Source organism: Rhipicephalus microplus, chromosome 2, assembly GCF_043290135.1.
Source record: "Rhipicephalus microplus isolate Deutch F79 chromosome 2, USDA_Rmic, whole genome shotgun sequence".
NCBI lineage: Eukaryota > Metazoa > Arthropoda > Arachnida > Ixodida > Ixodidae > Rhipicephalus > Rhipicephalus microplus.
Window position 1 is genome coordinate 236,463,444 of NC_134701.1, and position 12,073 is coordinate 236,475,516.

The 12,073-nt window shown below is 49.1% G+C and overlaps 1 protein-coding gene across 2 annotated transcripts in view; it reads right to left on the reverse strand.

The window, feature by feature from the left end:
* Positions 1-11,863, reverse strand: part of LOC119169507 (vascular endothelial growth factor receptor 1) — a 154,116-nt gene extending 142,253 nt beyond the window's left edge. Inside the window, exons 1-2 of one of the 2 annotated variants that reach the window (XM_075877744.1) lie at positions 11,627-11,863; positions 11,299-11,546 (exon numbers count right to left, since the gene is read on the reverse strand). In XM_075877744.1, the coding sequence (XP_075733859.1) occupies positions 11,299-11,546; positions 11,627-11,841 (463 nt within the window). In that variant the 5' untranslated portion in view covers positions 11,842-11,863. Of the gene's footprint in view, positions 1-9,376; positions 9,964-11,298; positions 11,547-11,626 lie in introns of those variants that run through there. The other variant, XM_075877748.1, reaches the window with a different exon arrangement.
* Between the last annotated feature and the right edge of the window lie 210 nt (positions 11,864-12,073).

A 12,073-nucleotide genomic window follows, 5' to 3' on the forward strand; every position in this document is an offset into this window, starting at 1 on the left:
TACGTCCGTCCCTGCGTTCGTCCATGCGTACGTCCATCCACGCATCCTCTCGTGCGTCCATACGCTTGTCTCTGCGTTCGTCCGTGCGTCCGTCCCTGCGTTTGTCCATCCGTGCGTCAAACAAAGACAGACGCGGCCAGCGGATGATTCATGGTTTGCCGATAAAAAGTATGACGTGCGCAAAGCAGCGGCAGCTCACACGCAAGACAGAACCCCGATGTGCGAGCGCACAAGAAAACGGGAATGACGTCACACGAAGACATTGGTGATCGCGTGCTCTTCGACGGCGCCGTACGCTAGGGAGTGTGGTGTAGTAAAATAAAGCCCGTTTTGGCACACGCGCGCGGTCAGAATGTCGGCGGATGGACAAGCCTCAAAGCGGCGTGCGCGTAAAGCAGTGGCGGCTCGTGCTCGAAGACGAAACCCCGATGTGCGAGCACGCGAGGAAGAAGCGTGCCGTGAAGCTGCGCGGCGGCACCGACAAGATTCCGGCTTACGAGAACGGGAGGCCGAAGCGGTGCTGCAGCGGCGTGCGGACTTCGCTCCACTCTCTACCATTCACCCCGTAGATATGCTGTCATTTTTTTTTCAACCGTGCCGTGAGTGGGCCCACTAAATGGCCAGACTACTAATGTCTTAGAACAAGACATCATGTGCTCACCGCCGTTACAGTGACGAGACATTAAAAGCGACACATTTCTCTATCTCAAGACCACTTGCTCGTGGTGCCGCTAATCAACCCCAGTGCGCCAGTCAGCTGCGATCGCGGGAGACCAAGGCGCTGTTGCTGCAACAAGCTGCTCGCCGCAGCAGCCGGTAGCCCAGACAGTGGTGCTGGTAGTGGTTAGAAGATGACAAAAGGCACCTAATTTCTGCAGCCCGGTTGGGAGCACGGCGCAGTGCCTCCCCCCCTCCCCCTCCCCGACAGTCGTGCGAGCGCGCAAAGGGTGGTTCCGTTCTTTCACTCTCTCCCTTCTCGCGAGGGCCGGTAGCAAGATCAGTTCCTGCCCGCCGGGAACACGGCCAAGGCGCTACCGGTCGCCGTCAGCTGTCACAGCGCGAAAGGAAACATCGCCGAGCCCATCCGCCGGGGAGCCGTTGGCCCGCGCCACTAGATGCCCTGAGACAGGCCACGACACGGCCCTGTGTGCAACTACACTCGGTGTGCCGCACCGAGTGCTAAACGTGGACGAATGTACACTTTTTGTTGTTATTGTCATTATTTGTCAGAAGAAAGACCAATCGAAAGGATTAAATGATTGTCTGTTTCATATAAAAAAGCCTAAGCTTACCTGACATCCTAGTTGTTTGCATTTTAATAATATTGTTACGGATGTGATGGGTTTATTTACAAAGAAAAATGTCAGCGCTCTACCGTCACTGCCGAATCACCATCGCTCGAGCGCGTCCGATCTCTTCTTCTTCCTCGCTCTTTCAGTCCGCGTTACATTTCCCTCCGGGCCAGACGAAGCTCACCGAGCGAGTAGAAGCGATCGGTTGTTGTAGGGCTTCAATCGGGCAATGTGCACAATTTGCGTCTTGCGCGAACGCCGGTTCTGAGCTGTCACTCTCGCGACAGCGTAAGTGATGTCACTTAAGCACTGAGTAATCACAAACGGTCCTGAGTACTTAGAAAGAAACTTCTGGCAAAGTCCCTTTTTTCGAACAGGCGTCCACAGCCAGACCAAATCACCTGTAGCGAAAGTCACGGGCGGGTGTTTTGCGTCGTAACGGTCTTTCGCGCGAGCGTGGGCGGAAAGAGTTCGGAGCCGAGCAAGTCGACGAGCTTCTTCGGCGCGACACAAAGTCTGCGCGACACTGGCATTTTCGTTCGTCGAAAATGGAAGTATGGTGTCAAGGAAACTTTGCGGATGACGAGCATAGAGAAGAAAGAAAGGCGTATAACCTGTGACTTCGTGTTTCGCGGTATTAAAGGCGTATGTAACAAAAGGTAATACGGCATCCCAGTTCTTGTGATCCGCTGCGACGTACATTGAAAGCATGTTGATGATGGTACGATTGGTGCGCTCAGTGAGGCCGTTGGTCTGAGGGTGGTATGGCGTGGAATGGCGATACTGACACCCACAAAGCCGTAGCAACTCTTCGACAACGTCAGCGGTAAACTGACGGCCGCGATCACTTATCACCACACGAGGGGCCCCGTGACGAAGTATGATCGAGTGTAGAAGAAACCATGACACATCAGATGATGTGGCTGAAGCAACCGCCATCGTTTCAGTATACCGCGTCAGGTAATCTACGCACACAATAATCCAGCGGCGGCCGGTGGTAGACTTGGGGAAAGGGCCCAGTAAATCTATGCCGACTTTTTCGAATGGTGATGTCGGTGGCTTAACCGGCTGCAGTGGGCCGGCCGATGGTGTGGTAGGTTGTTTGTGGCGTTGGCAGACATCACAACTTGCGACGTAGTGCTTGGTGGTCTTCCAGAGTCGAGGCCAGTAAAAACGTTGTCGGATACGGTGAAGCGTTCGGGCAAATCCAAGGTGCCCAGACGTGATGTCATCGTGCATGGCTTGGAATACCGCAAGACGCAGGCATTCTGGCACGACGAGTAGTAGTGTGGAACCATGGCTGGAGTAATTCTTGCGATATAGTAGGGCGTCATGAATCACGAATGGCGTGGCGCGTTTAGAGCTACGAGCCACATCAATCATTGGTTTCAGCGAAGGGTCACGCTGTTGTTCGTGACGAAAGACATCCAAATTTGGGAAGTTGGATGAGATTGCGGCCAGGTAGTTGTCAAAATCATCATCATCAGCATCCACAGTTGGAGATGGAAGACGAGATAAGCAGTCGGCATCTGCGTGACATCGACCGCTCTTGTAGGTCACAGAATAATTATATTCTTGAAGCCGTAAGGCCCAGCGAGCCAACCGACCAGCTGGGTCACGTAGTCCGACAAGCCAACAAAGCGAATGATGATCTGTGACGATCTTGAACTGCCGGCCGTACAAATAAGGTCTGAACTTTTGGACGGCGAAAACAACTGCAAGACATTCCAGTTCGGTGACCGTATAATTCCTCTCCGCCTTAGTCAAAGTACGACTTGCATACGCCACGACGTGCTGCCGGCTATCGTGATATTGAACTAGCACGGCACCAACTCCGATACCACTAGCATCTGTATGCAGTTCCGTGAGCGCCTCCGGGTCGAAATGGCGCAAGAGGGGCCCGGAAGTAAGCAAATACTTCAGCTGCTCGAAAGCAGCCTCACACTCAATGGTCCATCGAAATGGAGTGTTTTTGCGGAGCAACTCTGTCAGGGGATGAGCAAGCTGGGCGAAGTCTTTGATAAACCGACGAAAATAAGAACACAGGCCCACGAAGCTACGGAGATCCTTCAAAGACGTCGGTTGCTTGAAGTCTCGGACAGCACTGATTTTGTGCGGGTCTGGTCGTATACCGTCCTTGTCAACTAGATATCCAAGCACAAGGGCTTGACGCTCACCAAAATGACACTTCTTTGCGTTTAAAACGAGACCAGCTTGTTTGACGCAGTCTAGAACAACGCTAAGCCGATGGTTGTGTTCGTGGAATGTCTTGCCAAAAATAATTACATCATCGAGATAACACATACATATCTCCCATTTGAGACCGCGAAGGATGGAGTCCATGAATCGCTCGAAGGTAGCTGGGGCATTGCATAAGCCAAACGGCATAACGTTGAATTCAAATAATCCATCAGGCGTGACAAAAGCAGTCTTCTCTTTGTCAGACGGATGCATTGGTATTTGCCAGTATCCAGACCTTAGGTCGACAGACGAAAAGTATGCGGCCGAGTGCAGACAATCAACAGCATCGTCGATGCGTGGTAGCGGATACACGTCTTTCTTTGTGACGGCGTTGAGACGGCGGTAGTCTACACAGAATCGCCAAGAGTTGTCTTTCTTTTTTACCAATATAACAGGAGCTGCCCAGGGACTGCTTGACTTTTGAATAACGCCTTTCTGCAGCATGTCGTTGACCTGATCGGCGATCACTTGCCTCTCTGACGGGGATACGCGATAGGGTTTCTGGCGTATCGGTGTAGCATCTCCCGTGTTGATGCGGTGGTGCATACGGGATTCGGGCAACATGGAACAACGCTTGTTTTGAGCGAAATCAAAGACTCCCGCGTAGCGTGTAAGTACCTCCTCAAGGACATTCTGCTCGGAAGAAGGCAACGACTTGTTGATCATACGTTTAATCTCGGCTGAGTAGTTGGGCGCAGCCTGACTGATAGCTGGAGACTCTGAGACCATTCTCACGTCAATTGTGGCCTGCTCCTCGAACGTACCCAGTTTGAATCCGGCTGGTAGAACAACAGGCTCTGAGGCTGCGTTGAGTGCCCACAAGCAAGCATGTCCGTCGATGGCTGTAAGGACAGACCGTGGGACCAGCACATTCTTCTTAATGGCGTTTGCATGATCAGGCTCCACAAGTCCAGTGCAGGGTCCTGAGCGGACATGAGAAGAGCATACGGGTACAAACACTGCTGTCCGACCAGGGATCGTCACATCTTCAGACAACGAAAGAGCATCGATGGGCAGAGTCGGAAAATCGTCAACTATTGCAGCGGGCAACGTACTTTGTAGAAGAATCTCTCCAGTTCCACAGTCAAGCGTAGCGCCGCATTCATGAAGGAGGTCTATCTCTAAAATGATGTCATGAGTTGCGCGAGCCAGTACGGTGAATTCAACTCGGAAATTTTGTCCACCAATCGTGAGTACAACTGAACAAATACCAACAGGGCATAACGTTTCGCCTCCAACTCCACGAAAAGTTTCTTTACGATTCCACGCGAACATAACTTTGTGACCCAAGAAACGATGTTTGAAACGAAGGCTCATAACCGAAACAGCAGCACCAGTGTCTACAAGAGCAAGAGTATCTACACCGTCTATACACACACGCACTTTGTTCATCAACATCACAGCAGAAGGAGGAATTGGCGAAACTGACCGTCCCGCGACCGCACCTCCATCGGTCGCACCAGTTAGTTTCCCAGCTGATGCGGGGAAGGTGACCGACGACGCGGAGACGGCGACCGGCGGGACCGTGTCGGAGGCGGCGTCAGGCTTCTCTCGGAGGCAGGGGACTCGCTGCGAAATTCGTTAGGCCATTGCTGTCGGGGACGGTGGTCGGCCGAGTGAGAGGTCCAGGTTTCGTGCATACGAGGCGGGTGCGTCGAAAAACGTGGCGGCACAGGCGTTTCGTACATACGAGCCGGATACGTCGAAAAACGTGGCGGTGCAGGCGGCCGTCTGGGACAGAAGCGCGAAATATGCCCTGGGAGACCACATGTGTAGCAAACGGGGACTTGTCGACTTACGTTAGCCGGAGCAGAGGTGGCAGAAGTACGCGGAGACGGGTCGTGCTCCGCAGGAACATTTTGTGATGAAGCATAGTAATCTTCTGGTAGAGGCCTGGTTGACGACGGTCGGGGGTCCGCAGCGGCACGTCGAGATTGTACACGTCCTCGGCGATGCCTTTCAACAAATGACCGACTTTGTCTTCATCAGACATATTTGCGTTGACAATTCCGCAAAGCTTCAACACTTCTTCAATGTAGGTTGTGCACGTCTCGCCGGGCAACTGAGCCCTACGTGACAGCGTTTGCTCAGCTTTCTTTTTCATGGAACTCGTGTCCCCAAAGCAGGCCTTCAGTTCCTTAACAAATATATCCCAAGTGGGGAGGACATGTTCATGGTTCTCAAACCAAAGCAAGGCTGTCCCGGCAAGGAAGAATACTACGTTCACGAGCTTCGCCGGTGCGCCCCATTCGTAGTAGCGGCTCACTCTCTCGAAGTGTTTTAGCCAAGCGTCCACGTCTTCGTCAGTTTTACCTGAGAAAATTCGTGGCTCAGGTGCCCAGTAGTCTGGTTGTCGAGGTCGACGGCCACCTTGTGGCGTGTCGGTGGCACTGGTGGATGCAGCAGCGTAGGACGTCGATGGGATTGCTGTGTCGTCGTTCATGCTGATGTTGTCCGGAGGTAGGCCAGCTAAGCGTCTGCTTCTTCGAAGAACTTCTGCTGCGGGGTCCAGGATGGCAAGTTACCCAGCACCTCCACCAAAGCTGTTACGGATGTGATGGGTTTATTTACAAAGAAAAATGTCAGCGCTCTACCGTCACTGCCGAATCACCATCGCTCGAGCGCGTCCGATCTCTTCTTCTTCCTCGCTCTTTCAGTCCGCGTTACAATATGTATCCTGCGCCGAATTCGCAAAGCTTCTGTTTCATAAGAGAGTCCTTCCCACTGGTCAGCCGGCGTCACTAATAGTATTTCCAGTATCATGACTGGCTGACATATTCTCTTCCGATTTTTTTTTCGCGTAAGAGGTTTTTAAGAATACGTACCCAGGTTCATTTGCACGTTTAACTTTTGTTTATATATTCTTTTTCTTTTTTAATAATATGTTTGCCTCTCTTCAGAAACCTTTTAATCTCTCTCCACATCTCTATAAAGGGTATCGTTCCAGCGGTTATGTACACGCCGGAAACAAAAAAAAACGTTTTTTTTCTAATAAAGAGCCAGCCTCTCTGTATCTCTCTTCATCTTTCAATCGACAAAATGTGTGCTCTTTTTCTTGTTCGCCTATTAACTATGGCGCACACCCACATTTGGGAATCGACTAATACTTGAGTGATTTTGTAAAGTAGTATGGGGCTTCAGAATAATGAAGGTTACATAATAGAAAGGGTAGAGATTACATAGGACGTCATGGTGCTCGATCTAATGTTGGGCGAACATGTGTTCCTCTTTTCTTGTTTTTTCATATTTTAGAATATCCGTCCAGACTGTCCATTCATCGCAAAGGACAGCTATCAAAAGACATGCAGCTCATTTTTCAAAACTTTTTTTTTTATTGCGATAGCAATTGTATGGACACTCTCCTCTGGCTTTTGCTGCCGGCGTCGGCGTGTGCCGCCATTCACCGTATATGTACACGTATCTATATGTATGAAAAGGCAGGAAAGAAAAATTATCCAGAAAAAGACTCTCTCTCTCTCTCTCGAAACAACGGCTGGTGTCAAGATTTCTAGCGCTGAAATTACTTGCAATCATGTTCTTTTCTTTTTTATTTATATTGGGAAAAATATGGGAAGGTAGGATCCGTCGGAGCCGGCTATCCCAACATCACGGCAGTGATGTACAAGATAAACATGGAAATACGAAAAATTAAGAATAAAAGGAGAAAAAATTAACAAGATGAATTATGAACAAATTTAGGGCTTATAGCACAAGAATGAACACAGTACGTGTGGGTATAGTCCAGTTTATATATCGGGATCACATTGCAGAGACAGTCCGTAAAATAGTAGCAAACATTTTCCTCAAGATTCATGAGCGTGGTGGCAAAACGTGCCGCCATCGTTTGAAGGACATCTATGCTGATTCCTAAGCTGAGTGGATACGTCTGTACGGATAAAGAGGAATCAACTAATGAACGTCTTTGCACTGACACGCTTGAATTATTGATAAACAAAGTGCAATCGCCCAGCTGGTTGCTGTACAATGTGTGCATTAATGTGGAGCTAAAGAACATGAAGCAGTCTATGTTATATTGCAATGATGCGTGTGCTTTAACTGTTCTTCTACTTGTATTAAGCTCTATGCTTGTATTAAGCTACTATGCTCAAGAATGCTTAACAGTGTTTCTGACCTACAGAACCACGTAGTCCATGTTCATGAGTCAAAGAACACGGCCGCTCTCCAGACAGGGCGTGTATATCGACGGCTCTATACTTGCGCTTCAGGATCATCTTCTCATAACCAACGAGAGGTGTTATTTATTGGAGTGAAAACCAAGTCTGGCAAAAAATATCTCAGTACGTGACCATGTGACGTAGACCGCTTAATGGCGTATAGTTGTACGTGGCCTCAAGATCACGCTGTACAGCACGTAAGACAAGTCCTAGACACTGTATATTAAATTCGTGTCACTTATGCGTGGGGCGTACGGTAATTACGAAAACTGTTCTGAAGGGCTTCTGTCATATCGATAATAAAGAAAAGTCACAGTTTCGCCAAAAGGGCAAATCAATGAATGCGACAGCAACAGATTCGAATGTTTTACGAAGCAATAAGCGAGCATTTTTAGGAGACACATTAATTGTAGTAAACATGCGGTTGCTAAGCGACCAACTTTCCTGCGTTACGGCCACAGTAGATGACCACAACAAGGCTCGCGCGTAGTGACAGCGTTGATATACGAAGTGATGCTGGCAGTCAAATGATTTAGATCCGATCTCACGTAACTCTGCAAAACGCTGGCGTAAGAGAACACGGCCGCTCCAGGCACCCATTTGGCACCGTTTTTTTTTGTGTGTGTGTTGAGAGCGCAGCGCGTAGAAGCTTCCACTCCCTGTGGGGGACAAGGTGCACTATGATCGCTGCCGCGATAACTATAAGCGCTCCCTCCCCCCCTCCCCGCATGTTCGTTGGTGAGATTAGCGCGCACGCAGCTGACAAGGCTGGCCGGAAAGGCGATGTTCGCTCCGCAGAAAGAGGAGGCTATAGCGCATCCTTTCCCGTGCATACATACATACATACATACATACATACATACATACATACATACATACATACATACATACATACATACATACATACATACATACATACATACATACATACATACATACATACATACATACACGTGAATGACGGCGGTGGCGGCTACGGCAGAAACCAGCCGAGACTGTCCTTATAATTCCTATCGCAACAATAAAAACGAGTGATCACATTTTCTGAAATACGCACATTCTTCATTAGAATATTTTCTCCCCACGTACCGGACAAGTTGCTAGGAACGTATGGTGTCGCGTTGCTAAGCTCGAGGGCACATGGGTTCAAATGCAGCCCACGGCTGAAGCGTTTCGATGGAGTCGAAATGAAAGAGAACACCTGTGTATTGAGATTTAGGTAGACCTTAACGAATTACAGGTGGTGGCATTTAATTCCTTTACTACAGCATGCCTAATAACATCATTGTTTTCGCACGTATTTCCCCAGCTTCTTCTTCTTCTTGTTATTATTATTATTATTATTATTATTATTATTATTATTATTTGGGGTGCTATTCTGGACACTGTGTATTTCCACCATATTGTCAAATTTCGCAATGGCGGAATTTTAAGCGAATCAGAGAGGTCGTAGCAGCTCTCTTGGCCAATTATCATCAATCAATGGTGGAACTTGACAACATGGCGGAATTCGACAATGTCCAGAATAGCGCCCTTCTATTATTATTATTTATTAACATGTACATAAGTGATGTCTGAATATAACCAACAAATATTGCTGGAAAGCCACTGACTAAGGTCACCAACGTTTCTTGATAGGACAATCAGTAATTCGGTCACGTTACTCACCGATGTAAATCCACCAGAGCAGCAAGCCGTAGACCATGACGCATTCCCACCAGAAGCGGTGTTTAGACCATACATCCATTTGGGCCATGATCGGCGTCCACAGGGAAGACGGCGAGAAAACAACTGGCTTATAGCCAAGTATTTCCGAAGCTCACACAGGCTAACTAAATGAAGAAGCCCGGTCGATGACGTTCAGAATAGCGTCAGTGATGACTGCGTGTTACGCAGTAGCGTTGAAACTCGTGGAACGTCGTCACGTTGAAACGGCAGCGCACCCGCGCGCAGCGTAAGTGCGTCGCATGCCGGGGCGTTCATCCAGAAGCGCGCACAATCCGGAGTCCATTATTCCGTGGTCACTCGGCATTGAAATATGCGCCTGCGCGGGTGATACGCCGACGAGTGCGAAGGAACCGTTCATGTGTACGCGCCCGTCACAAGTCGCAGTACGATCAACCTCCTGTCACAGCCGCGGCAAGCGCATATCAGTACTGCCGCGAAGGGTTGGCAGAAAGCCGCCACCAACGCAACACAGCACAAACCGCGAGGCATCTTCGACGCAGAGACACCGGAACTTCCTCCAACGACACAATGATAAAAGAGGGAAAAAAAAGTAAAAAGGAAAGAGGACAATCCACATCTCCCGCTCAGCAAAGGCGCTGATGTTGCAACTTGAAAGCGACGGAAACAAGACAAAAAAGACAGCAAGGCTTTATTCGACGCATCAGTGGCGTCTCAGTACGTGGCAGTACGCGTGCACGCACACATGGCTGATTTTTCTATCGTACAAATCGGTAAGAAAAGAAAGAAAGCGAAACGTGTATTAACAGAGGTAGTTGAGCGTTTATTCAGCATTGTTTCACCACAAAGTCGAGGGAATGAATGTTATAGCGAGAAATTGTTATGCCACGCGAAGAACGGCAATCAGCTCGAAACTTGCAGCACGCTCCTCGTACAGAAAGCACGCACGAAAAGACACAGGACGAGCGCGAATTGGCAGCTGTAATAACTCGATATTTAGACCGTACGGCTCAAACAGAAAGATGAACGCATGAAACGAGCACACAAGTACGCAGAGGACGAACGCCAATTAACCATAGGGGCTTTTAGCTTGTACGTATACTTTTTTACGTTACCGTGTTACCTGGCACCGGATAGAATCTGCGCATGCGCGGGTCTTTACGGAACGTAAACCTTTACGTTTCCCGCCGGATGGGGTTTAAAAGTTTACGTTTCCCGCCATACAGGCTTTAAGTTTCCAGCCCTATCTCGCAAATCCACTTTCATTCGTAGCAACTCGTGGTATCCGCACTGCGGGGACTCGAGCCATCGAGTTGAAATAAGCCCACGTGCGAGCGCCAATAGCCATTACATTGTTTCAGCCGGATTACCAAAGCTAGAATGGCCTAGGACACAGAAGCCGTAAACGTGCGAACTTCTGACGAGCTGGATAGGTGGCGCCATCTAGCAGGGCAATAGTGAACCAGGTAATCAAAAAATTGTTATTGCAGAAACATTGTGCATTGTACGTCTGATGCAAAGACCGCGCAGCGGTGTTATTACAAATGAGTTACCTTTTTAATCATTTTCACCTCAGAAACATTACGCGTAAGCCGGCATGTACATGATTGTGGTTGCATGAAGTGTCGCAAGATGTCGACCGCATCGTTGCAGCAGCTCTGTATTTTTACCTTTTTGCGCATATGAGGGTACTGTACGAGATAGAAGAACGTCTCGTGATTTTGCCGCAACGGTAAATCAATCATATGTAATTAAATGTGGTTTATATGCAGTTAGCATCATCATTTATGGTTCAACGTAAATTGTAAATGGTTCAACGCAATTGTAAATTCAACGCAGGCCAAGCGTACGGCTCACTATCAGTTAAGTACCGGTAAGAATTGCGAAATCAGCACATTTCTTACCAGGCTCAACACCGTCCCCCGCTGTTAACTCCGCGTAGGCCGCCAGGGCATCTTCTTCCCTGTTGTCGACGCGACGTTTCGCTGGCGGGCGGGCGACCGAGTTTCTTGTGGCTCTTTTTTTGATGTCGTCGCGTTCAGCGAGCTGTCGTGCGGTTGACGGCGGTGGCGTGTAGCCGCACTCGCGCGCTATGTCAGCCGCTTGCTGCAGGAGGTCCTCCAGTTCGGACTGCTCCTCTTCTGTACCGGAGCTATTGCGGAGCCAGTAATCGCAATTTTTGTCAATGGGAAAGAACAGTACATAACAAAGTTCAATACAAGACGCACTTACCTCTTAATTTTCTTCTTCTGATCTCGCAAAAAACGCAGGAGGATTAAGTTAAGCCTTTCCCTGACACTGCGAATGCTGAAGCACCTGCCGAGCACCTCGGAGAGCCGATCGGTTATCTTCAGCCACCTCGCAGGGTCAAGGAAAGGATTTACATATAATACCTCCTTTACTAGAGCGATGTCATCGCTGAGAGTAAATCGCTTGCGCACAGACATTCCGCTGATTCCGCTGATGACAGAGCGAATGTAGACAACGTGTTCGCCATTGGCGCTTCTGCGTCGGCTTGTCTTGACTCGGTGGCTTGCTCCGGGCCCTGAACGTAAAGCCTATCCGGCGAGTAGTTTACGTTACATAAAGGTTCACGTTCCGTAAAGACTCGCGCATGCGCAGATTCTATACGGTATCCGGTAACACGGTAACGTAAAGAAGTATACGTACAAACTAAAA